We start from the raw sequence: 24,797 nt of genomic DNA, 5'->3' as shown, positions 1-24,797 counted from the left end.
AACTCCAGCTGGCGCACACCAACCACTGTGCTCCTTATTTTAGAATTAACCTAAAAGCTATAGAGAAAGATTAAACTGGCATAAGCTCCCTCTACATTGGACTGACCATCACAAAAAATAACCAACCTTGTTCCTTCTCTGGAGTCACATTAGGGCTCAGAGGGGCTGTAGCAGCTGCCACTTTCCCCACTGTCCGTCCTGAGCTTGGTGAAGGGCTCACGCTGCTGAACACAGACTTGGGCTTGTATTGTTCTACGTCTGGTCTAACCCAAAGGTCATATTTATAATTAGGACACACTGATGAAATGGTTCTGGCCTGTCAAACAGAAACACCCCACTGCAAACAGGAGTTTAGACTTGTTTGCAGCTCTGTGGTTATTCTGAGCAATTAGTCCATAAAGAAGTCTGGAGGAATTGGGGCCCTCTTTAAAACTGAGAAACTGGTTTTATATTTGGGGGAAGGAGAGGAATGCTGCTGGAGATGGGCTAATGCTGGAACAAGTGAACCCCTCTGCTCCTGTTCAAACCCTTCCCAAACTGGAGGAATTTGGATGCAGACTGAGTACCACAGTGTGTTCAGTGGGAAGAGCAGGGGTGTAGGAGGCAGTGGGGGGCACTTCCTAGGGTCACGTTGCTGCTGGATGGTAAAAGTCCTCCAGAGCACAGTCCCTGGGCTGCTCAGGGCTCTGTAGGGGTGGGTGATGCTGCCTGAGGGACCACAATGCTGCTGGGACCCCGATCCCTCCCAACCACCGGGTAAACCCCGACTCCACCCCGACTTCTGCTTCTCCAAGATACCAGAATGAGGCCCTTCAGGAGAACTTGTGTATCCTGCCCGAACAAGCCCTAATTCCAGGGGTGAGTCCTGAGCAGGAGGAACAATAAACCTTTGAGCTCTCGGGTCTGGCTTAGGAAATACCTAAATTAATTTTAATTCTGCTCTTAAAGTGTAGCCGCTGGGAACTGCGGCAGGAGGGTCAGATGGTGCCTTTCCTCGCCGTGTTTGCTCTCTGGCATCCAGCTGACGACTCCAGCCAGCGCCGAGCGAGCCCGGGAGGCTGCGAGTCCCCCTGGCCCCAGCTGGGCTGTTTGTTCTCTGCTGGGCACCGAGCCGGGGAGAAAAGCAGCATTTTCCTCCCTGTTTTGAATTTCTTCTCTCTGCTGGACTTTTTGTCTTGGCTGAGGAGCAGCTGAGCCACGAGAAGGGGTACGAAGGAGCCCCTCTTTCCCTTCCTCCGGGGCTGGCTCCGCTCGCCTCCGGTTGCTGGTTAATATTTTTTGCAGCAGGGGCAGAAGGGACGGAAGAGGAGGAGGAGGAGGAGGAGAGCATCGGAGGAAGGCAGGGGCCCCACGGCCATCGCGGCAGGGAAAGCCAGCCCAAGTGAGCCTCGCTGGTGAGTGGATCCCGGTGGGAATGTGCCGTGGGCTGTCCGGGAAACTCCTGCGGTGTCACGGGATTTCCGAGTAGGAGTTTGCAGCTTGGCTGGGCTGGGGGGGGGCTGAGGGGGGATAGTGAGTGTTTTGGAGGCCACGTGGCAGCAAGCTGGGGGTCTCAATGGGGTGATCTCTGGGGCAGCTCCCAGCCATGGCTCGTGTGGGAGTGCTGGCCTGTGAGACCCCGCTGCACGCCCTTTGTGCACCCAAAACCATGTGCTGGGAGTGATCCCTGAGCCATGTCCTCAGCCAGGACCTGCATGCAGGGTCTCCAGGGGTTGCAGGGTATCTGCAGGCAGGATCTGTCCCGTTTCCACCCCCAGCAGCCATTGCACCACCCTCTGATAGGGAGCAAACTTGGCACCTTCATCGTGGCCAAACAGCTCCTGAATTCCAGGGGGAAAAAAAAATGTGGTTTCTGAAGGCGTGAGCAAGCACAGGGTTGATGTGCCCTCGGCATTCCCAAGTCCCCTTTTTAAGGGGGGGGCCCTTCAAAGGTTGTTTGGGAGCTGCACACACGTGCAACTGAGATCCCATTTCCCACGGGATGTGCCCCAGGGCTCGTTTAGCCCCTGCTCAGCACCCAGAGATGCTGCTCCCACGGAAACGGTGGAGAGTTGAGCAGCCAGGCTGGCTGGGGATCCCTACCCGTGCCAGAGAGACGATTTTGGGATCTGCAGGTGGAGATGTCCTACGTGAGCTGTGCCTTGCGGGCAGCTGCCCCCCGCCTGCCAGCCCCCTGGAGGAGCCCCCGGCCCTTCAGCAGTGCCACGGGGCCCACGGCCAAGAAGAGTGTCCCGTACCAGAAGACCCTGAAGGAGGAAGGCCCCGGGAGTGGGGAGCCCAGCCGGCCCCCGCCATCCTCGGCCGAGGTGGTGGTGGTCGGGGGGGGCAGCCTGGGCTGCCAGACCACCTATCACCTGACCAAGCTGGGGGTCACCAACGTCGTGCTGCTGGAGAGGGACCGCCTGACCTCGGGCACCACTTGGCACACGGCTGGTGAGTGGGTGGGCACAGCGCGAGGGCTCCCCGGGGTGGGCACTGGGATGGCCATGATTTGGGATGTGCCGTTGTCCATGGAGTGAATCCATTGCACAGGCTGCATCTGGATGTGCTGGAGAGTTTGGGCTTTAAATGTGGAGAATTTCAGCATTTCTGTTTTTCTTTTTCTATTGAACATCCCCCCAAATTTTTTTTTAATTTCTTCTTTTTTAAGATTCATGTGGCCACAGGAAAAGGAAACATTTTTTTTTCCACAGGTATTTTTTTTCCTTCTTTAAGCCACTTTTCTTTGGCAGGGAGGAGGAGCTATACACGCTCTTTTGTATTTTGTCACTTCTGGGGTCGTCCACTCCTTTTTCCCATTCATTTAACGCCCAAGGAAAACAGAAACCGATGGTTTGTAGCGCTCCCACGTATCCACGAGATGGAGCAAGAGCCCCGCAGGGTGACGCGGGACACACGTGGGATCACGGAGCTCCCTCTGCATCCCACTCCGGGTGATGGAGGGGTGATGGAGCGCCTGTCCCACCCGTGGGCTCTGTGTGTGTGTGTCCCCAGGTCTCCTGTGGCAGCTGCGTCCCAGCGATGTGGAGGTGGAGCTGCTGGCGCACACACGGGATGTGGTCAGCCGGGATCTGCCGGCGGAGACGGGGCTGCACACGGGCTGGGTGGAGAACGGGGGGCTCTTCATCGCCTCCAACAAGCAGCGCCTCGACGAGTACAAAAGGCTCATGTCGGTAGGAAGAAACCCCTCTGTGTGTCCCCCAGCTGAGCGGGCTGTAGGAGGTGGCGTTTATTTGGGAGTGGGGCTGGGGGTCCCTAGGTCTCTGAATGATCCATCCCTCACTGCCTTCCCACCCAGAGAGCTGTGAGTGGCCTGGATGTGCTTCCAGGGCAGCCTCCTGACTTCCATAAAGCTGCCAAAATCTGGCAAAATGCTCCAAAGTCAGCAGAATTAAATCCAGCCATGGATTTTTGACCATTCAGGTAGTGGCAGCATCATTTTTCCAGCTGCATGGGCAGCAATACGGGGCCATATTCCCTGAAATCTGAGCAGACCATCCCACCCCACACTGAGATTAGGGTTTGCTTTGGTGCAGCAGTTGCCTCACCAGGGAGATGAACATGTCCTGGGGGTCTCCTCCTCCTCCTCCTCCAGCAGCAAGCAATGAGCAAAGCTTTTGTTTCCTGCTTCAGCTTCTGATTTTCTTGTCCATTGGCAGCTGGGGAAGGTGTATGGTGTGGAATCCTACGTCCTGAGCCCATCACAGACCAAGGACCTGTACCCACTGATGAACATTGATGACCTGTACGGCACCCTGTACGTCCCCAAGGATGGCACCATGGATCCAGCTGGGACCTGCTCAACTCTTGCCAGAGCAGCAACTGCCAGAGGAGCTACGGTAGTTCTTAATTAGTAATTGCTCATTAATGCCTATTTATCCTGGGAGGAGATTTCATCCCCTCCTTCTCCATCTCCTTTCCCACCAAGGCAGAACTGCTCCTGCACAATCAGATCTTTCCCAAGAAGGATGTTGTCGTGTTGGTTGAGTCACAGTGACAAAGCTGGCAAAGATTTCCTGAACCATGAGGTCCAGGAAAAATATAGGGTGGAAAAAAGACCTATAGGAGCATGACAAGGCACCCAAGGCAGGGAGATGGCCATTACCAGACCACTTCTTAGAGTAATTTTTCCCCCTGATTTGGGGGCTGGGTGTCAGGTGAGGTGGATTGTCCCAGTGCCCTTGTGACCCTGCCATGACCCTGCTGCCCTTCCTGTGCCACCAGATCATTGAGAACTGCCCAGTCACTGGAATTCAAGTCAGAGCTGATGATTTCGGGGTGAAGAGGGTGTATGCAGTGGAGACAGCCCACGGGACCATCCAGACTCCCTGCGTGGTGAACTGTGCAGGTACAGGGCGCAAGGCAGGGGGGAAGCTGTGGGATGGGGGCTGTGGCCACGGGGCACAGCTGGCTTTGCATCCTGTGAACCGGAGGGTCTGCAGCAGTCCTTGTCCCCTCATCTGGGTGGGCTGCAGGACAGCTTTCTGGGGGGTGTGGAGGACAGGTTGAGGCTCAGCCTGGGGTTGCTCTCTCGGCAGGTGTGTGGGCACGAGCCCTGGGCCGGCTGGCGGGTGTGCACGTGCCGCTGGTGGGGATGCACCACGCCTACGTGGTGACCGAGCGCATCGAGGGCATCCAGGTCAGTGCTGCAGGTCGGCTCCTCTGCTCGGGGGGGCAGTGCTGGTGAAGCAGGAATGACCTCCTTTCCTGGGGCTCCCAGACCTGTGGGACCCCACTCTGTTCCTGCCTTCAGCGTGGGCATGTGCTGCCAGGCTGGGCTCTGCGTTTGGGGAGGCGCACACCTAGCAGGGCTGTCAGACCACTTTGAACAGAGCCAGAGTTAATATTTAACAATGTTACAACTGGTAAGATACTTCTTTTTTTCTTTTTTTTTTTCCCCCCTCAGTAGAATTGTTATAGGATCTCTGCTGTGCTTGGTGAATCTGATAGCAGATTCATAAAGATCCCGAACACTTTCTGAACAAGCCCCAGTCCCAGCAGGCAGAGGTGTAACTCTCCAAGCATTTCTAAACTGTCCCAAAAAATCTGTTCCTGCCGTTCGGCTACGGAGAATTTCTCAGGAGTTGAAGGAGGCTTCATTGTCTCAGGCACCAGTGCTTTGAGGGTGACACATTAATTAGTTTCCATCCCACTGACACAGTGTGTGTCTGACCTTTCAGTACGAGGTGCCTCACTGTAAAAAGTGCTGTCCATGATTACATTTCTATCCCAGTAACTCCACTGTGCTGTGCACAGAAAGACTTTTCAGAGAAGAGGCTGCAGCTTGCAGACCTCGGTGCCTCTTGTTCAATCCACCTAATTCCGCTTGTCAACATGGATTGCAGTAGGCCCTACAGCAGTACTTCCATGTTATCTAAATGTTTCTCCATCCATTATTCACGAGAACAAATCCCTCATTCTTCGCGCACCGCTGCCCACGTGTTGAGCTGCTGCCTCCTCCTGCAGAGGCGGGTGGCGGAGGAGTGATGTTTTCTGAGCTAGGATCAACCACGGGGGCTGCTCTGGCTCCCCTGAGCACCCCCAGTGCTGCTCACATGTCTGCATAAGCCACTTTGCCTGTGGTTTCACCAGCTTTGCTGGAGCTGAGCCGGGCGCCTTCCTCTTGGGACAACACAGGCACCCAAATTTCAGGGCTGAGGGAACACCCAGGGAGTCATTGCTGCTCCCATCCTTGGCAGGTCACTGCTGCAGGTGCCCACCCTCTGTCCTGGACCTCCACCTTGTGTAGGGGTGTCCTCATTGTTCTCACTCCCCTCTCACCCCTCCGCTCCCCCTCCCTGTTTTTCAGAACATGCCGAATGTTCGCGATCACGACGCCTCGGTCTATCTCCGTCTCCAAGGCGATGCCCTTTCCGTGGGTGGATATGAGTCAAACCCCATCTTCTGGGAGGAGGTGAGCAGTGCCAGGAGGTTTTCTGGGGGGAACAAGGCAGGTTTCCAGGGAACCCACCTCAGAGGGATGGGCGCGAGTGTGAGAGCCTCAGCCCCTTGATTCTGTGGGTACCAACCTCTGTGGGGCTGGTGGGCAAAGCACGGGAGAACAACTTCCCTTTGGGTCTGTCTGTGGCACAGACAGGCAATACAGAGGCAACAGGAATGAGATGAAAAGGCTGGTCTGGGGAGATTCAGAGGCCACTGTGCAGTCCCTGCCCTGTGCATCGTCCCTTTATCCAGGTGCAGGTGCCAGAGCTGAGAAGTTCTTACAGCAGCAGCTGTACTCTATTCTGCGTCCTGATTCCTGTTTCCCACCTTCAGGTATCTGAAAAATTTGCTTTTGGCCTGTTTGACCTGGATTGGGATGTTTTCATGCAACACATCGAAGGTGCCATCAACAGAGTGCCAGTGCTGGAGAAAACGGGCATTAAATCCACTGTCTGTGGGCCAGGTAACACGGCTGTGGTGGCACCAGGATCTTGCTAGAGGCAAAGGGAAACTTCATAACCTAGAAAAAGGAAAACTCTCTGAAGGCAGAGAAAGTGCTGGTGGTCTGGCTGCAGTGATGTCATCTTCCAAGGGGTGGCATTCCAGGCTTAGCCTGGGTGGAGAAATAGAACTGTAGATTCATAGGCTCACAGAATGGTTTGGGTTGGACCGATCTTTAAAGATCGTGTAGTTCCAAACCCCCTGCCATGGGCAGGGACACCTTCCACTGAATTAGTTGCTCAAAGCCCTGTCCAACCTGGCCTTGAACACTTCCAGAGACGGGGCAGCCACAGCTTCTCCAGGCAACCTGTGCCAAAGGCTCACCACCTGTATTGTAAATAACTTCTTTCTTATAATTTCTTATAATCTTATTGATATCTTATAATCTTGTAGATATCTTATAATCTAAATTGACTCTCTCTTAGTTTAAAACAATTTCCCTGGGGAGCTTTTTGCCTTAGTCCTATCTGGGCATGAATAGCACAGATTTACAGACAGTGTTGTGGCCACTGGACTGGAAAATTGAGGGCCAGATTTTTTTCAAGCAGTGACCATTGTTTTACCAAGACTTATCTTATATAATTATTTTTACTATTTCGTTCTGGGCCAATGACATTAGATTCACCTAGATTTACATCCTAGGCTGTCTGGTGTGGAGTTAAAGGCCATAATATTGCTGCAGTGGCAGCTGGAGGTGATGCCAGCCATCGAGCCCCAGACCTGCACACTTGGTTTGGCCTTAAAATCCACCGTATGCTAAAAAAGAAACTGTAATAAAGCTCTTTTTGCTGAGGCACTTAACAGGGAACCCTTGAGGCCTTTATGGTTGTGTGAGGGGAAAGTAGGGCACGTCTCCTGCCCCGTGGCTGATCAAACATGACGTGTACAAGGTGGAGACCTTGGCCCTGGGTCCGGTGGTTTGATTACACTGTGGTGTGAGCAGAGCTGGTGTCTGGTAGATGAATGTCTACCCTTTGTAGTACAGTAATGTCATTTCCAAAGGGTCAGTGCTCTTCCTTTTCTCTTTCTTGATTTAAACCAGCAGTTTGTGACAGCTGAGTCACGCTGGGCTGAAGCAAACAGCCAAGGCTTGTCCTCTTTGCTGTGGGTAACTGTGCCAAGGTCCCTGGGAGTCCTCACTGTCTGTCCCAAGGCAAAGTCAGCTGGGCTGGAAGGAAGGGGAGGTGCTTTGGGTGTTGCTCTATTGAGTTTTAACCTGATGTATCAGTATGGGGATGTTGGCACATGAGGAGCTGCTCTGGTGACAGTGGAAATATTGTGGCTCTGCTCTTGCCTTCTCCAGTGATCATGGGAAACAAGCTGGGCACTGCTGAGGGGGGAAGGACCAGACTGAACTCTGTCTTCCCTCTCTCCTTTCATGTGGGTGGATGAACCACCAAAAAAGGGAGGAGGATTGCACCCCTCTGTCAGGGTGCTTTGCTGTCCTCCCTAGTGAGGACTTGCACAGGGACTGTGGCTGATGGCCCTGTGGAATAGCACTGGCAGCAGGAGACATCATTAGCACAGGAGTCTGGGGAGACATCACCAGCAGTCCCTCAGCTGAACAAAGTAGCTGAAAGTCATGGAATTTCCCAGCAGAACTCAATGAAGGTGAAATACAGTCATCATGAAATGTGGCTCAGACTTTGAAAAGGCAACAAACAGATCAGTGCAGCCCCCTTGACTGGGGGATTGGGAGAAAGAAAGAGCCCTCACAGTGCCTCGTGCAACTTCTTTTGGGGGATTCATTTTGTTTCCCAAATTTTCAGTCTACTCCCAAGCTGGGAAGTGCTTGGTATTGGTCCAGTTCTGGCCCCACTGATCTGTCTGGGAGCAGGATGAGGTCAGCACAGGAAGCTTCAGGAAACCTGCTCCTAAAGTGTGTGATGTGTCCCCAGAAGCCTGTCCTGGCCTCACTGGCACATCCCCTCTGTCTTGCAGAGTCGTTCACAGCTGATCACAAGCCGCTCATGGGAGAAGCTCCAGAAGTCCGAGGGTTCTTCCTTGGCTGTGGCTTCAACAGCGCTGGTAAGAGAGACCCAAAGGAGTCACACCTTGGGCATCATATCCCAGGCAGAGCCTGGCACCCACAGCTGTGCTTGGCCTTCTGGCCTCATCTGTATCCTCTCCTCTTCCCCCAGGGATGATGCTGGGAGGCGGCTGTGGGAGGGAACTGGCTCACTGGATCATCCACGGGCGGCCGGAGAAGGACATGTATGGCTATGACATCAGGCAAGTCACCCCGCCTGTCCCAGGTCTCCTTCACTGACACCCCTCATCCTTGGGTGGTCCTTGGGGACAGTTTCAAGGCAGGACTGGCTGCTGGCATCGGGAATGGGTGTCCTGGCACCATCTGTGCCACCGCCTGTGTCCCTCCAAGGAGCTGGAATCAATTACACTCAGTGGGTTTAATGAATTTACACACGGGGTTTATCTCATTCGCCTCATTCCACTTCTACACAAACAGCTTCCATCAGGCACAAGGAGATGGTGGTGATGGGGAAGGACAGGCTAATTACGTTTGGGTTTTGTTGTTGTTCAATTAGTGCCGTGCCTAATCCTCTAACTTAATAATCGGGGGGGATGATTTTAACAGCAGAAAGATTAGCTTTGCCCCCCTCTGCAGCACCACACGGGCCGAGAGTTTTGACTGTGCAGATGTTGGCTCAGTAATTGCTTTTGACTTGCTTGATTGTCTTTGATTGGGTGTGGGCTTTCTTACAGGGCTGTTAGTGACAGCAACCACCTTGTCGGGGACAAAGCTTTGAAAATGCTGTTGCTTTAGTGGTAAAGCTGTAAGTGCCCCACTGACTCAGGGTGGGGGAGTGGGGTATTGGGGCCTGCAGAGATCAGTGGGAGATGTGCCTCCAGCTCCCTTCCTTTACCAGCTGGGCTAGGGATGGGGATGGAGTGATGGAGAAATCCCCAGGCTGGACAGGCACTGGGTTGGCACCACCACAGCCCTTTCAGGGTGACCCCAGCCCCACTTAGAGCAGCTGGGGGCTTTCCATCCCTTGCACCTGGATGGAGCATCCCCCATATCCCATCTGCCCTGTCATCAAGCTGTCAGTCCCATTTTTTTTTCCTTTGGCTGATGATTACTAAGCTCCTCTTTAAATAACTCCCTTTTCTGCACATTTCAATATTTATCCTCTCAAAACACTCACTTGTAAATATTTCATCTGGCAGCTGTTGCCCGCTTGCTGCTGTCAAAAATTCAACATGTTGGTGAAGGGGCTGGGGCTGATGGGGCAACCAGGGGTGCCAGTGACATGCCATGTGTCACCTTCTGCTTGTCCCTTGCCAGCAGAAGAGGCAGCTGCTCTCACAGGGAGCCCACGGCTGGTTTTGGGGAGCATCACTTGCATTGCTTGCAGAGCTCAGCCCTGGTGCCCTGCCTCTCCCCTGAATCCGAGCAGTGGGGAGGGAAGCTCAAAGTATCATTTTAAAAGACCTTAGAAATGACATTTTTTCTTGCCTTTCATCTCCTCCTTTTCTGCCTCCTTTTCTCCAGCCCTGGGAAAAGTGCCACAGTGCCCAGTGCTGCTCTCCATGAGTTATGGGTCTCTGGTAATAAAAACCTGAGTGTGTGCTGAGCTGACACATTCCTCCAAGGAGCTTTTCTGTTTGAAAGATGAAAATATGTCAAACGAATCTAAAATTATTCAGATTTTATTTGTATTTCAGCCTGGGGAGAATTGGATGAAGAATGTAAAGAATATCCAGGGCTCATTTCCTCATTGGGCTGCATTTGAACCTGGAGTGTGCTCTGAGGCTGACGGGGCAGAATTAACCTCAAGTTTCATTTTTTTTATTATTTTTCCCCTCCAGAAGGGGTGTATTCTGCTCCCAGTTGCTCTGGGGTAGGGCTGGGAGCTGGATAGGGGTGCTGGCTCTCCTGGCCAGCGCCAGGCTCTGCTTGGTTCCTCTGCTCTTCTACCCGTGGAACTGGCGCAGGAAATAGCAATTTTACACCTCAGCAGCTGCATCCACATCTGGGTCTGGTCAAGAGGAGGCACCCCAGGAGCTGGTGGGCCCATTGGGACGCTGCTCTCTCCCTGCCTTCCAGGAGGTTCCACCGCTCCCTCACCGACAACAACCGCTGGATCCGGGAGCGGAGCCACGAGTCCTACGCCAAGAACTACTCCGTGGTGTTCCCCCATGACGAGCCACTGGCAGGACGCAACATGAGGAAGGACCCCCTGCACGAGGTGAGGACATTTTGCCATGTGAGGAGCAATGGGGTGCCCTCACAGCATCCTTGCAGCAAAAAAAGAGGTCACAAGGAGTGGCTGTGGCTGTATCGCTCCCCAGAGCATTGTGCTGCATCCGTGCTCCCATCCATCCATCCTGGGGAGATCCCTGCCAATCCCAAAGCATACTGAGTGCACACTGTGAGGGTGCTGGGGCCATGAATGGTTTAATGGTAGAGATGCCAAGCTTTCCTTCAATATTTAACTTGGCAAAATGGCTTAAGAGCTTGGTGATGGCCACTGGGCAAGGGAAAGGTGGAGAGAAGAGTTCAGAGGCTGAGTCGATTCACTGCCAGCCCAGCTCGGGGGCAGCTGCCAGGGATGAGGATGCCAAATGCTCACAGGAATGAATCTCCTGCTGCTCACCATGTCCTGTAGCAGCAGGACCTATCACCTCAGCAGCAGCTTCTCCCCAAAACAGAAGCCAGGACATGGGGAGGGATGTGGGAAGAGTGGGGAGCAGCTGTGCCTCTGCAGAGGTGGTTTTGCCAGCACCCTCTAAGTGGTTTTACTCCCTGGAGCCACCAGCCAGAGCTCCCCCCAGCTCCTACCTTTGCCAGCCACTTCCTTGCACAGAGCTCTGTAGGTGAGCACCCTTTAGATGTAGCACTTGTGAGAAAAATCCAGTTTCCAGCATTTTGCAGCACCAGCAGCGCCCAAGCCACTGCAGCTCAGAGCCCCCCAAATCACTCAGCACCCCCAGGGTGCTTGGAGTGACTCAGCATCAGTGTCTTGTCCCACCACATCACCACCAGCCCCAATCCCAGCCCTGGCAAGGAGCAGCCACATTTCCCAAGCCCATTTCTGCCTGTCTCTGATCCATATCACACTATCCCTCTTCCAATGGAGAGCAGAGGCTCAAGCAGTAAAACAGACATCCCTGCCCTCCAGCCCCCAGTGTTTGGTTGACAGCTCAGTTGTTTTCTGTCACTGAGGATGCAATTTATTTTTTAATAGCATGTCTAATAAGCAATGCCCATTTGACTGACAGCCTGGTATTTATCCATGCAGCTCCAGAACATGTGCCGTGTTTTATAAATAGGCACTGAATCATTTCTGAAATGTTCAACAAAATCTATTCTTTTCTGAACAGAGGCCCCAAACAAAAATATCTTAATGGATCCCTAATTAATTGCGTGCAGAGAGATTTTCCTGAGAGCACAGAGGAGGAATGAGAAGGTTGCTGTATAAATCTTAAATGTTATTATGTAATTAGTCTGTGAACATCAGGGGTAATCTCACTCTGTGGATGTAGCACCTCTCAGTCAGTAATTTGGGCACCATAGCACAGGTTTTTGGGGGTGCACAGCTGGGCTGCTCAGATGCTGCCTCTCGACTACCCTTGAGGCAAATATCCTTCTTTGGGGGGGGGATAAAAATCAGGCAATTTGCAGGCAAGTTTGCCGCTGTTTTAAAAGACAAACTGCAGTGCTGATTTTGGCTGCTGCCAGCCAAAGCCAAGGGGTCACAAGTCTGATCTGGAGCACGAACCCGCACCTGAGGAGGGCAGCCTGGACACTGCTCAGAAGGCAGTGAAAAGGCTTTTTTAAAGACCATTTGTTCCCATTTCTCTGGTGTAGGAGCTGCTGCGACAGGGCTGCTTTTTCCAGGAGCGGCACGGCTGGGAGAGGCCAGGCTGGTTCAGCCCCAGGGGAGCAGCCCCGGTAAGCATGGAACGTGTTTTGGGGGGTGTTGAGGATACCAGCTGTGCCCAGAGCATGTAGGATGCATCCTGTGTGTGTGCAGGGTGTGTGATATGCTGCAGCAGTTGCATGTCCCCAAAAAGGGTCTATAAGAGCTTTCGGGCTATAATTCACTGTAACAGCAAAAAGAGGGAGATCTGTGTGTGCATGTTGTGTCTGTCTGTCTGCCTGTCCCTCTGCAACAGGCAGCATCTGCCTGCAGTGCCCCCAAACAACAGGTACTGATATATTGATGATATATCAGGGATGCTGGGGTGGGGACCATCCCCATGGGCAGGGATGCCAGGGAGGGGACCCATCACCACAACCACATCCTTCATGGACCGACTCCTCTCCTGGAGTGGGGTGAGTAGGACTAGGAGAGCCTTGGCTTCGGCCTCACATCATCTTCCTCGCTGTCCCCATCCTCCCACTTCTTCCCCCAGGTCCTGGATTACGATTACTACGGCGCGTACGGCCGGGAGCGCCACAAGGATTACACCTACAACCGGCTGCTGGGGGACGAGTACACCTTCGACTTCCCCCCTCACCACGACGTTGTGAGTCCAGGGGTGACAGCCCCGCCTTTCCCCTGGCCACATCTGGAAGTGGGGCAGTCAGAGGCAGCAGAACCTGCTTTGGGTGGAGTTGGCGAGGTTCAGAGGGAGGGGAGGCAGCAAGCTTCGCCTAAAACTGGGGAAAAACATTCCAAAAGGATTAAGAGGAGTGTGTGGACCGTGCTCAGAAACAGGAATTAAGCTGCTGCTTTCCTAAATGAAAGTGTTGATAGCAGCTTGGGGGGGGGAAAAATCAATTTGATAAAATTTAATTGTTATTAATTATAACTGTCACTGCGTTAGTGAGGTAAGGAATGGGATTGAGCATACGGGATCGCTTGTCAGGCTTGCTCCATTTAGCACTTGATTTTTTCAGGAATGTTTTGAAGTTGTACAGCCTTTAAAGGCACCAGACAAGTGTCCTGCTATCATTTCCCATTACATAAATGCTTTAATTTGTGCTTCCCTTTGTGAGGTGAGAGCAAGGCTCAGCTTCAGCGCTGTGTTTGCTTTAATTTTAGATCAAGAATGAATGCTTAACGTGCAGAAATGCCCTGGCTCTCTTTGACATGTCTTATTTTGGGAAATTCTACTTGGTTGGACCTGAAGCTACAAAAGCAGCGAACTGGCTGTTCAGTGCTGACGTGAGCAAAGCACCAGGTACTTCATTTCAGCTGCATGCCAGGGAAATCCCACCCCAGAAAACCCCTTGGGGGCCTAAACTGGCTTTTATTTTGAATGCTGTTCTTGCAGAGGGTGTGGGAAGCATGTGGGAAAGTCTGCTTTCCCTGTCTTCACAAGACTGGATTCTGCTTTTTTGTACAGAGTCTCAGTGCTCTGATCTGAGGGGCCAGGGAGGGATCCAGCTGTGGATCACAGCTGGAGATGTGATGGGTACTGGAGTAAATCAAGCACAACCCTCACCAGCTGTGGTTTGCTGTTCCCTTCTCCGGGGCTGGGAGGCGGGTTATGGCTTTTCCAAGGATGAAGATCCAGCTCCTCACACAGCAAAGAGGAAAAATCATAATTCCTGGTGCTGGGATACCCCAGGATCCATCAGGGCACGGTCAGGCAGTGGTAGCTGATGGAACAATGGGGGCAAACCTTCCTGCTACCCAGCTCCCTCTGCCAGGGCCATGGCTCCATGCCTGGCTGGCTGATGGGCAGCAGTGCCCGTGTCCTTCCCGCAGGCTCCACCGTGTACACCTGCATGCTGAACAAGCAGGGGGGTGTGGAGAGTGACCTGACTGTCAGCAGGATCATCCCTGGAGACCCAGCCTCCCCCCTGGCCCCTGCCTTCGAAGGTAAAAGTCCTGAGCACGGGAGTGCTGGAGGTGGGAGCATTTCTGTGGGCACTGGCTGGGTTCACCTTCCCGCAGCTCAGCTCCCGGCCTCTCCCACTGCATTTTCCACCCAAAGACCTTTCCAGTCCCAGGAAGCCACGGTGACAGGTTTGTTCTAGCATTTCCTCCATCCCTGCCACGCTGAAGGGGCTGCAGGCGTGGGGGTTATTGCATTTTCCTAATGGCAGCCACCTGGTTTTTTCCACCTCTGTCCTTCGGTCCCTGTAACCTGATTATCACTCCTGTCCCCAGGGCCCTGCTCATCGGTGTTATTGGGTTTGTCCAGCCCTGGCTGGCAGCTCTGACCTCTGTCCGAGTCCTTATCAGCTGCAATAAAGAGGAATTGAAAGGGAGCAGAGCAGCCCAGAGGGCAGAAATGGCATTAGGCAGCAGAGGAGGAGGAGGCTGAGCTCGGCTCCGGCAGCACAGCCAAACTCCAGGGCTGCCACCAGACAGGGGTGTGCACTTGTGCCCACAGAGCCCTGTCCCCACACTGTGTCACCTTCAGATGTGCTGTGGGGGCAAGCTCACCCCCTTTGCCCCAGCAACATGGGGTGCCAAGTGAGATCCTCCATCCCTGTGGGAGAATCCTCCTTCCCTCTCGTCTGGGGCACTGGCAGGGGAAGAAGGGTGATGGGAAGCGGATGGCAGAGCTGTGGGGTTTGTTGGGCGATGGAGGAGTTTAATCACAGCAAAGTCTTTTTTTTTCCAGTTACAGTAGGTGGCTGCACTTATTATCATTATGACAGATTATCAAAGAGCAATTTTGTAGTGGCAGGAAAGACAGAGGAAAGATTGATTACATATTAATCAGCTCTCAAACACCATCCTTGGGGATTTTTCCACCCAGGATTAGCAACGAGATGAAATTTCTCCTTGTGTACAGTACAGCCCCTGCACTGGTTATGGCTCGGTCGCTGTAGCATTCCCTGCTTCCACCTGTGGCTCCCATTTCCCTCCACACTTAAGGGTCTGTTCCGTACAGGGACAAAAGTGCAAATGCTTTTGCTCTTGGTCTCTAGGGACAAGGAGGTTTTTTTCCCTTCCTGTGATGTTCACACACACACAGGCGCCTCCGGGTTTCAAACAGCTTTTTATACGTTTTCTTCTTTGGGGTTTTGATGGCTTTCACTGTGCTGAGCCCCACAAAAGGCAGTAAAGCCCTCCCTTGCCTCAGAACCATTTAACCCCCCTGCTCTTGGCAGCCCACCTGTGCATGCTGGAGAGACTCAGGGTTCCATCTCAGGCTCTGGAAAGCAAAACCAGCTTGGACCTGAGCTGGGCATCACCCCCAGCCCAATGCTCATGACCCTGAGAGGCTGCTGGGGGTGTCTTCCAGGGGATGGATACTACCTGGCTATCGGCGGGGCCGTGGCCCAGCACAACTGGTCCCACATCACCTCTGTGCTGCAGGACATGAAGCTCCAGTGCAAACTCCTCGACTGCTCAGAGGAGCTGGGCATGATGAGCATCCAGGGCCCTCTGAGGTGAGCGTGGGGAGAACCTGACCATGGAGGGATGCAGGGAGGGATGGGAGAAGGGATGTGTGGATGGAGGGAGGGAGGGATGTCTCAGATACAGGTCCCCATGTTGGGCAGGGCTAGGTGTGATCCCCATGACAATGATCCGGCTGGAGTAATGTTCCATTTTCTGGGAAATTAAATTTCTTTTGAGGCTCTGACAGCATTGCACATCACCCACATCGGCTCCTCCTTGGAGTGAGAAGTCTGTCTTGCCAACAGGATGAGAGAGCAAGTTTTAGGGATAACCTTGTGTCCTTTCAGCTGTGTCCTTTCACCACACCCACTTTGCTGTTTCCCCACAGCCGCGTCGTCCTCCAAGAAGTGCTGGACACCGACCTCAGCAACGAGGCCTTCCCCTTCTCCACCCACAAAATCACCACAGCTGCAGGATGCACGGTAGGATGTAGCCCTTGAGCTCCCCAGGAGCTCTGTGCTCTGAAGTGGCCACCCACCAGCCTGTGCAGCCAAGCATAGAATCACAGACTGGTTTGGGTTGGAAAGGACACTAAAGCCCATCTCGTTCCAACCTCCCTGCTGTGAGCAGGGACACCTTCCACTAGACCAGGTTGCTCCAAGCCCTGTCCAACATGGCCTTGATGGGATGGGACATCCATACTTTCTCTGGGCAACCCATTGCAGTCTCTGGACGTTCTCTGCTAGGGAACTTGTCTGCCTCCACATTATTGCAGGGACATTTTGTTGCATTTTTTGTTGGAAAAGGCCAAAATCCAGTGTGGGAGCAGGATGTTTCCTTCCCTGACTGCCTGCCAGGTGCCAGCCTGCTCTCCCAGCCCTCCCAGTGGTGTCACAGCCTGGGCTGAGCTTGGGGAAGGGACATGGTGACTCATGGCTTTGCAGCGATGGCAGAGGAACAAGAGATGCCTCCCATGGATTAGGGTGAGCACTGGTGATGAGATTTCCCTGACACTCCAGACACTTTCCATTTCCTCCTAATCATAAAATAGAAAAAGGGATGATTTAATGTAAAGCATGTCAGGTACTGGCAATAAGGGCTGGACAGCCCCGGGAGCCGCTGTGTTTGATCACAGGAGAAGTCTGACAGCCTTAAGCTTCCTGTACAAGTACAGATCATCCTGCATTTGCCCAGACTTCAGGGCTCACTTCAGCTGTGATGAGAAAAGTGCAGAATTGGTGCTGCTCCATGCTAATACCTCGGGTGAAGCCCCTCGGTGCCGGAGCGAGGGGACAAGAAGCCCTTTGGAGTGATGGTGATGAGCAGCAGCTCTGCCTGGCTTAGGTGCCTGGAAGGGACCCATGGGTGGGGGTTCTCAGCAAGCTGCTGGAGATGCACCTTGCCCAGTTTGGCAGCCCAGCACCTCTGCCAGGCCCTGCAGCCATGGGTGGTGTCACTCAGAGGTGTCGAGGGAGGAAGGCTCAGCCTAAAGTGGTTTGGTGTCGTTGACTGTGTTGCAAAGAAGTGGAGCCCGGGGGTTTGCTGGGAGGTTTCACAGCACTGTCTGCCTGGTTGGACTCCTCCATCTCACCTGGTGCAGTGAGAAAAGCACCTTAAATCCCTCTCCCACCTCACCCAACGCATCAACAGTTATCCCTGGGGAAGGAGGTGATGGCAGCTCTTTGGGGAGTTCTGTCATGTGTGAGGCTGCTGATTGAGCCTGCTTGAAACACCCTAAATAGAAGAGTTGGTGACCACAAAGTATCATTTTGTCAAAAGAGAAATGTCCTGGGAAAACCTAGTGCTGGCAAGTTTGGATATCAGGGAAAAGGTTTTGCTACGTTTCCCAAGAAACTTTGCCTTCACATTGATGTTTATCCCATATGAAATATTCCTTTTGTTGCAAAAACACCCTTTGCAAGAGAAGGTCGAGTTTGTACCCCATCCTTCCCATGGGAAATCTGGGCAAGCTGTGTTCCCAGGGCATCCCTTTCCCTCTGGAGGAGCAGGATGGCAGGAGGGACCACGCCGAGCTCTCACTCTGGCTCTCATGCCTGTGCCTGCTGGGGGATGAAGGAGGTGAAGGTGCAGCAGTAAATCTTGTAAAAGGCAGCAGGAAAGCTGGGAGCTAGAGGCAGGTTGGATATTAGTGAAATTGGGTTAAGCCACGTGCAGCCACTTTTCATTCAGAATTAGAGTGGCTTTAATTCGACTGCAGCTGGCTGCCGAAGGGATTGCTGCTAAATCAAATTAGGGCTTCTTGATTTGTGAGCAAGAGCCTGGCCAGGGTTTAGGGTGGTTTAACTGAGTCACAGATTTTGCCCAAGTCATATTAATCCTCCAAACCATCAGTACCAGTGTGCCCTGGGCTGGGGTATCAGAAATGCACAGTGAGTCCAGTGTCCCTTAATGGGAGGGGGAGAACAGTGGCCTGGGGGACTCCAAAGCCAATTCCTTGATGCAGGTTGTCCAAAATTTTGAATTTTAGTCCCCACTGATGAGTTATAATTCCCCCCTACATCCTCCCTTGTCATGACTGTAGCAAGCTGATATCATCTCATAATAATCTCCTTGTCCCCTAGGAAAGGTGTGTAAATATTCCTGCCTCCAAGGGTGTGATTAGTTTATTTGCATTTCACTTCAAGTTTATAAAAAAGTAATCCAGTCCTGTGAGGAAAAAATAGCTGGTAGAAATTTTGTATCTTCTTTTGAGACTAAATTCCCCCACTGTCAGAATTGGTGTGGGCTGGGGGGGAGAGTCCCTTCCTGCTGCCAAGGCCACTCCTCAGGAGGTCTCCTTTGGTCCCCACTGAACAATGAACACCAGGGTCTCCATCCCACACCAAAATTAGAGTGGGAGGATTTCTCAGGACAGCAGGCTGAAGCCTTTGCTGATATTATCACCTTCCAGGGGGATTAAATTGAACCCAACATCTTTAAAAAGTTATCGCTGAGATTTTCATACATTAACTCAGTAGTTGAACAAAATCAGCTGGAGTGAAAGGAGAGTTCCAGCAGAGTTAATGACTCTGGAAATTACCTACTGGTTTGTGAGTTTATATATAGCGTCTCTCATTGTATTGAACAGCAGAGAAAGGTCCCCCTTTGAATTTCACTGCTGGATACAGGGTAAAGTTCAGGTTTTCATTTTCTAGAATGCTTTTGAATTGCTGCTCAAAAACCCAGGAGTTGATGCTATTCCATAGCTCTGGCTGCTATCTAACAGAAAAACCTGTTCCTGGGGGAATTCAGCAGAAAGCCACAGGAGCAGCTGAGCCCAGCCCTTGGCATCACCCCTCGGCCTCTGTGGTGGGATGTGGACCCTGCCCGGGGTACACAAGTGTGGGGGCAACCTCAACCCCTGCCTGTGCAAAGCTAATGACTGGCACCCCAATTTTCCAAGGTGTTCTCTGTGGAGCACAGCTCCTGCTGGGATGTTTGCTCACCCGGAGCAGCAGTGGTTTGAGGGGAAATTTCTCCCAGGAGTAACTTGCTCTTGATAGTTAAGTGCACTTTAGTTGCAGTCGCAGGCAGGGTTAATGAGCCGGGAAGTTGCCTGTCAGTCCCCAGAGCATCTCCTGCCGCAGTGGAGATGGAAGCTGGCTGCAGCAGCTTGATCTCTGGCTGTTCCCTAATTAGATGACACCTTTGTGTAGCAGAAAAAGCCTCTCTGCACCCCTTGTGTGTGTGCACCTGAAGAAGTGATTGCCAGCCTTTGTGCCTCTCTGCAGGGACCAAGGGAATGCTGGCTCCCGGCATGGCTCGTTGGGAGGAGGTTCAAAATAAGTTCCCAATATCTATGGGTTCCTTCCTTCTCTCCACTCCTATTGTAAAGGTTAAGGCTTCTTACAAGCTGCCTTAAACTCTGCTTGAGGGCATTATTTTTGCAGGGGGATATTAGGGGAAGCAGGAGAGTCCAGGCACCCCTCTGGCACTTCTGCCTGTTTTGGGCAGCAGCTGCTGTTGTCTGTTGTTGATTGTATTCGGGATTAGAGAGCACAGCTGGGACCAGCTCTGGTTGTAGTAAGAGCTCAGCAAATGGCAAAATGAAGCTTCTGCCCCAATGACACCCAGAGCCAGCACGGGCAAGCCAGTCCCAAGGCTGTGGAGTGTGTCCAGCCAACAGAACCTGCCTGGAAGTCTCTTCCAAGCTGAAAACTGCTCTGTTAAGACTGACAGCTCACGATCTGTGGTGCAACTCTGGAGTTGATCTGTCTCCCAGAGCAGACTATGCATTTGCAGTTGATGTGCATACAAAGGGATGAACCAGAGGGGTTGTGTGGGGGAGGAAGTGAAGAAATATAATGGGATGAATCAGAGGGAAACGCAGCTCAGACACAAGGGCTGTCTCCAGGGAAGGTGCCTGAATTGGGGTGGCCCCAACTGGCCTGGAAAGCTTTGGGAATGTAGACTGTTTCATAGGGACAACAAGAAGATGCAGGCAAGCTTGCCTGGGTAAGAAGCTGGGGGAACATGGGTAGGGCAGTCCCAGCATGGTCTGTTCCCCTGGAAGTGCAAGCAGGCTCCATCTCCAAGGATAAGGTTTCCCCAGAGAAGCACCCAGTCCCCTGTGCTGATCTGCTCATCCCTCTTTGGAGCTTCATGCATTCAGTGTGGAGCTAATTTGGCAGCACTGCTTTAGGGCACAACCTCCGTGGGGGAAAACCTGAGCATCTCCCTGGGGTGAGTGGGATGTGGGTCGGGACACTGGGCTCAACCCCTGCCTGGGAGCCTTTGGGTGCCTCTGCTGTGGGAGCACCATCCCAAGTTGGGAAATCCCTGGGGGACAGCAGCCATGAAGTGTCCCAAAGCAGGACAGTCCTGCTGGGGACCGGCTTTCCCACCTCAGTGGATCAGCAGAGGGAGACAAAAGCTCGGCTGGAGCCGGAGCAACCCCAGCTGGGCTGCCTGCAACAGCCCTGCAATCAGTGGCCAGGGGGTGCTGACAGAGCCACCTCTACCCACTGTCCATCCCTCCTGGGCACTGATGGTAGCTGATTTAGGCTGTACACAGGTCAGAAATTCAGTCTGACTCTGCCTTAGAAAGAGCACAGAACTGCCCTCCACCACGAGGTGCCCACAGGGTGCCCAGGCAAGCTGGCTTTCCCCCCGACACGGGAGTACGTGGCTCTGCAGCCTCTCCCACCCTGCACAGCCCGGCTCCACCTCAGGAATGTTTGGCCTCTTGCATTTACAGGTCCGTGCCATGAGGTTGTCGTTCGTGGGCGAGATGGGCTGGGAGCTGCACGTGCCCAAGGCAGACTGTGTGAAGGTTTACCGGGCGGTGATGCAGGCGGGGGCCCGGCATGGCATCACCAACGCCGGCTACAGAGCCATCGACAGCCTCAGCATCGAGAAAGGTGCCTCGCTCTCCTTACAGCAGCACTCGCTGCTTTTCCTCCAGCCAGGGGACCAGGGCAAAAGAGCTTTTCCCCAGCTTCAAGGGCAGGTGCAGAGATGCTACCGGTCCCAGTGCTCTGCGCTGTGATTTCCCCAGTAGGGGTTCCTCTCGAGGGTGCTTTGTCTAGGGCCAAGTGAATGAAGGGGTGTCCAGGAGGCAGAGGTGATGTCTCGGCCTCCTCATGCTGCTCACCCTGGCAAAGATCACCTGGTTGACCCCTGCTAGCTCCCTGCAGGGTACAGGCACTGGCACGCGGACCTGCGCACCGACGATACCCCGCTAGAAGCTGGCTTGGCCTTCACCTGCAAGCTCAAGTCCAGCATCCCCTTCCTGGGCCGGGAGGCCGTGGAGGCCCAGAAAGCCAAGGGCATCTTCCGCCGCCTCGTCTGCTTCACCACAGATGAGTGAGTAACACTGCTGAGTACCACTGCTGAGTACCACTGCTGGCTCCAGCACCAGCGGCCACCCCAGGACGAGCACCATCCCCATCCACCCCGTCTGTACACACACAGGTGGTACAGACACACACAGACACACACAGGTGGTACAGACACACACAGACACACACAAGTGGTACAGACACACACAGGTGGTACAGACACATACAGACACACACAGATGGTACACACACACCCCCCCCCACACACACACGTGGAGCTCGGTTATGAGCCAGCTCAACTGTTTTCCATGCTCTGATTCCATCTCTAATTTAAATCCCGCTGCAAATTCCCTGTTGGATCCTTTAATGGGAGCTGGAAACAGTGTGACAGGGAGTGGGTTGGTCTTGTTTCACCCAGAGCAGCGGGAGGTTGTGCAAATTGGGCTGGAGGGACTTCGCCAGTGCCTGGGTTGAGCGCAGGGAGGTTCATGGACCTGTGGGCAATGGGAGCCCTGGCACATGGACTGGCCTGGGGCAGAGGTGGGGTCTGGTCTCCCCAAACTCCTCTGGCCTGTGGGGGACTGATGTGGGGCTTTGCTGATGGCAGCTCTGCCTTCCCCTCGCAGGAAGGTGCCGATGTTCGGCCTGGAGGCGGTCTGGAGGGACGGCAAGGTGGTCGGCCACATCCGTCGGGCAGACTTTGGGTTTGCCATCGACAAAACCATCGCCTACGGCTACATCCGTGACCCTGAGGGGGGCCCAGTGAGTACAGACCCTCTGGGGATGGCTGTGCCTCCTTCCCCAGGGGGCTTTTGGGGGGAACATAGTGCTGGTTTGGTTTGAAGCCAGAGGCACAAACCCATTGCTGTCATTTGGGATGTGAGGCAGCAGCTCCCTTGTGCTTCCCCCGTAGAAGTTGGAGTGTGAGGGATGTCACTGGAGGGTGAGGGATGTCACGGCTCAGTGGCAAGGTCAGTCTCACCTGCTGTCACTCTGCGAGGTCCCAACAACACTCTCTGGCCCCAGCACTGTCTCGGATGTTAATTGCAAGAGTATTTAATTGCAGCAGTGAATTAACTTATGTTATAGGGAGCAATGTCCAATAGGAGCAGAGCAGGCTCTTAATTAAGCCTGGGAGACTCCTGGAGAGTCAACCAGATGCCCTCATTAAGCAGTGTGCTGTAGTCAGAGGCCAAGGAACCCGTGTGGGGACGGAGGGTTGGGGATGACATTCCCAGGGACCCTCTCTGTGCCAACTGTGAGCAGTGCATATGCTTGTGCTTTCATCCTCTTGCTTGCCTTGACTTTTAATCCTGCATCAGTGCAAGAGTCCCAGCTCAAGTGGCTTTGTGGTCCAGTTGCCCCGGGAACACCCTTTTCTCCCCATGGTGAATGTTGTTCCTTTCCCCTTTCCTTTCCCGCCCCCTTTTTTCCTTTCCATTGTATAACTTCACAAGTAAAAAAAAAAAAAAAAAAAGGTAAAAATTTCAAATACTGACCAATTTTTTTTTTTAACAGAGTGCTTTCAACATCTATTTTCCTTCTCTCTGTGCATCCTCTTGGAATGGCAGGGCTGGGTTTTCTGTGGAGAGCAGATCTGTGGGGTGGGGTGGGAGCCTGCCGAGGGATGGAGCTTGGATGCTGGCAGGGGGCTGCCACCTAATGGGGATTTCTCCATGGCTCTGCCCCACAGGTCTCACTGGATTTCGTGAAGAGTGGCAGCTACGAGCTGGAGCGGATGGGAGTGACCTACCCCGCCCGAGCACACACCAAGTCCCCGTTCGACCCCGACAACAAGCGCGTGAAGGGCTTTTACTGAGCAGGTGCTGAGGGCGCTGGATGGGGAGAGGGAAGAGCCCATTAGGAGCTGCCAGCAGAATTCCTGGCCCCCGGGTGCCCCAGCTGGCTCCGGGGTCAGCTGGAAGAGCCAGGCAACTGCCTGCAGCGAACTTATCAAGCAAATTTGGGTCGAATTAAAGAGGAGAAGAGGAAGAGATTCTAAAAAGTCCAAAGACTCTGTTGCTCTGTTTCCCAAGCGAAGCGGTGCCGCTGCAGCAATAATTCTTTTCTGTGGGTTAATTGGCCTGAAAACAGTGTTTTGCCTGACTGCATGTGAAGTGGTTTCAGTTTTTGACTTTGCTGAAAACTCTTTCCCCCAAAATGTAGTTTCACACTGTCTGGAAATGAATTTTTTTAAACTAACTCTGCTGTTAATACAGCTGTAGCCTCCAAACCTGACAAGCCTCTGATCCCTTGCTGTGTCTGTGCTCACTTCAAGGGGTGCCACCTCCTTTTGGCTGTGCCCTGGGGACCCCGAGCTGGGATGGGAACACTCGTGGGGGCTATGGAGGGAAGGGGCTGAGGCACAGGGCCATTGCCCAGGTTCATGCTGGGGATGCTCTGCCTGCTGCAGGGTTTTTCTCTGCCAGTACTGTTTGTGCTTGTGTGTCATAGAATCATGGAATCCCAGACTAGTTTGGGTTGGAAGGACCTTAAAGATCCCTGCCATGGGCAGGGACACCTTCCACTAGGCCAGGTTGCTCCAAGCCCTGTGCAGCCTGGCCTTGGACACTTCCAGGGATGGGGCAGCTGCAACCTCTGGGCTGCTCCTGTCACAGAGCTGTGGTGTGAATGGGCAGCCAGGGCACCGACACCTTGTCCCCATCCCCTGGCAGCAGATCCCTCCTGCTCTGCTGGCATCTTCCCGAAGGTCACCTTGGAGGTGGCTCCTTTCAGCTCCCAACAGAGAGGGGGGGCCCGCAGAGGCTGAGCCGTGTGCTGCCAGCCCTGCAGCCCCCGGCAGCGCTGAGCCAGGCTCGGAGGCATTGGGGAAGGTTTTCCATCACACGCACACACATCCCACGAACCCCCCCCGCTGCCAAAGGGAAGGGTCAGCGACTTCCAGCCCATCCCCACAATTACCCCTTGCTCTGGTCCCCTCGCTGGGCACAGCGAGGGCCTCATCTCTGCTGGAGCTTTCACCCGCCTGAAGAAATAATCTCACTCCATGCTCTTCCCTTTCTTTCCCTTGACTAGGTTTGCTCGGTGCATACCCTCTTTAGAGCTGATTTCAATTCCTTAACCTCGTGCCACAAGCGCTACGGGCAAGAGCATGAACTCTGAAAATGCTTTGGTTTTACTGAAAACGTTAAAAAACAAGATTGAGATGAATTTTTCTCTTGAATAGGAGCTGATTGCCCTCCCTGTGGCAGGAGGAGGGCAGAGGAGGGAGTGGCCACAGTCCTGTCCCGAGGGAACGAGCATGCTGCCTCCCTGCCAAGCCAGGGATCCACTCTGTGTA

General features: G+C 53.5%; 1 protein-coding gene across 2 annotated transcripts; it reads left to right on the top strand.

The window, feature by feature from the left end:
- The first annotated feature begins 984 nt into the window (after nucleotides 1-984).
- SARDH (sarcosine dehydrogenase) lies at nucleotides 985-23,727 on the top strand. Of its 2 annotated transcripts, none has more exons than XM_027687975.1 (22): nucleotides 985-1,207; nucleotides 1,285-1,394; nucleotides 2,115-2,433; nucleotides 2,995-3,173; nucleotides 3,660-3,839; nucleotides 4,225-4,348; nucleotides 4,539-4,639; nucleotides 5,810-5,914; nucleotides 6,277-6,406; nucleotides 8,386-8,472; nucleotides 8,586-8,676; nucleotides 10,514-10,655; nucleotides 12,278-12,361; nucleotides 12,826-12,939; nucleotides 13,458-13,596; nucleotides 14,127-14,240; nucleotides 15,619-15,766; nucleotides 16,105-16,198; nucleotides 20,914-21,076; nucleotides 21,353-21,521; nucleotides 22,123-22,258; nucleotides 23,190-23,727. In XM_027687975.1, the coding sequence occupies exons 3-22, from the start codon at nucleotides 2,121-2,123 to the stop codon at nucleotides 23,313-23,315; spliced, it is 2,739 nt and encodes a 912-aa protein (XP_027543776.1). In that variant the 5' UTR covers nucleotides 985-1,207; nucleotides 1,285-1,394; nucleotides 2,115-2,120; the 3' UTR covers nucleotides 23,316-23,727. The 2 variants fall into 2 exon arrangements, with proteins under 2 accessions (XP_027543776.1, XP_027543777.1); XM_027687976.1 differs by having other exon boundaries at nucleotides 993-1,207; nucleotides 1,288-1,394.
- The last annotated feature ends 1,070 nt before the right edge of the window (nucleotides 23,728-24,797 follow it).

Source organism: Neopelma chrysocephalum, unplaced genomic scaffold (assembly GCF_003984885.1).
Source record: "Neopelma chrysocephalum unplaced genomic scaffold, ASM398488v2 Primary Assembly neopelma1_74, whole genome shotgun sequence".
NCBI classification, from domain to species: Eukaryota; Metazoa; Chordata; class Aves; order Passeriformes; family Pipridae; genus Neopelma; species Neopelma chrysocephalum.
Note: the sequence above shows the minus strand (reverse complement) of the source record. Positions and strands in the feature narration are given on the sequence as shown.

What these genes read in the sequence shown, in the direction of transcription:
- SARDH (XM_027687975.1), top strand. Translation starts at nt 2,121, where the DNA reads ATGTCCTACGTGAGCTGTGCCTTGCGGGCAGCTGCCCCCCGCCTGCCA. An exon ending in CAACTGCCAGAGGAGCTACG is followed by an intron (nt 3,840 to 4,224) that starts GTAGTTCTTAAT and finishes CTGTGCCACCAG; the next exon opens with ATCATTGAGAACTGCCCAGT. An exon ending in TGACGTGAGCAAAGCACCAG is followed by an intron (nt 13,597 to 14,126) that starts GTACTTCATTTC and finishes TCCTTCCCGCAG; the next exon opens with GCTCCACCGTGTACACCTGC.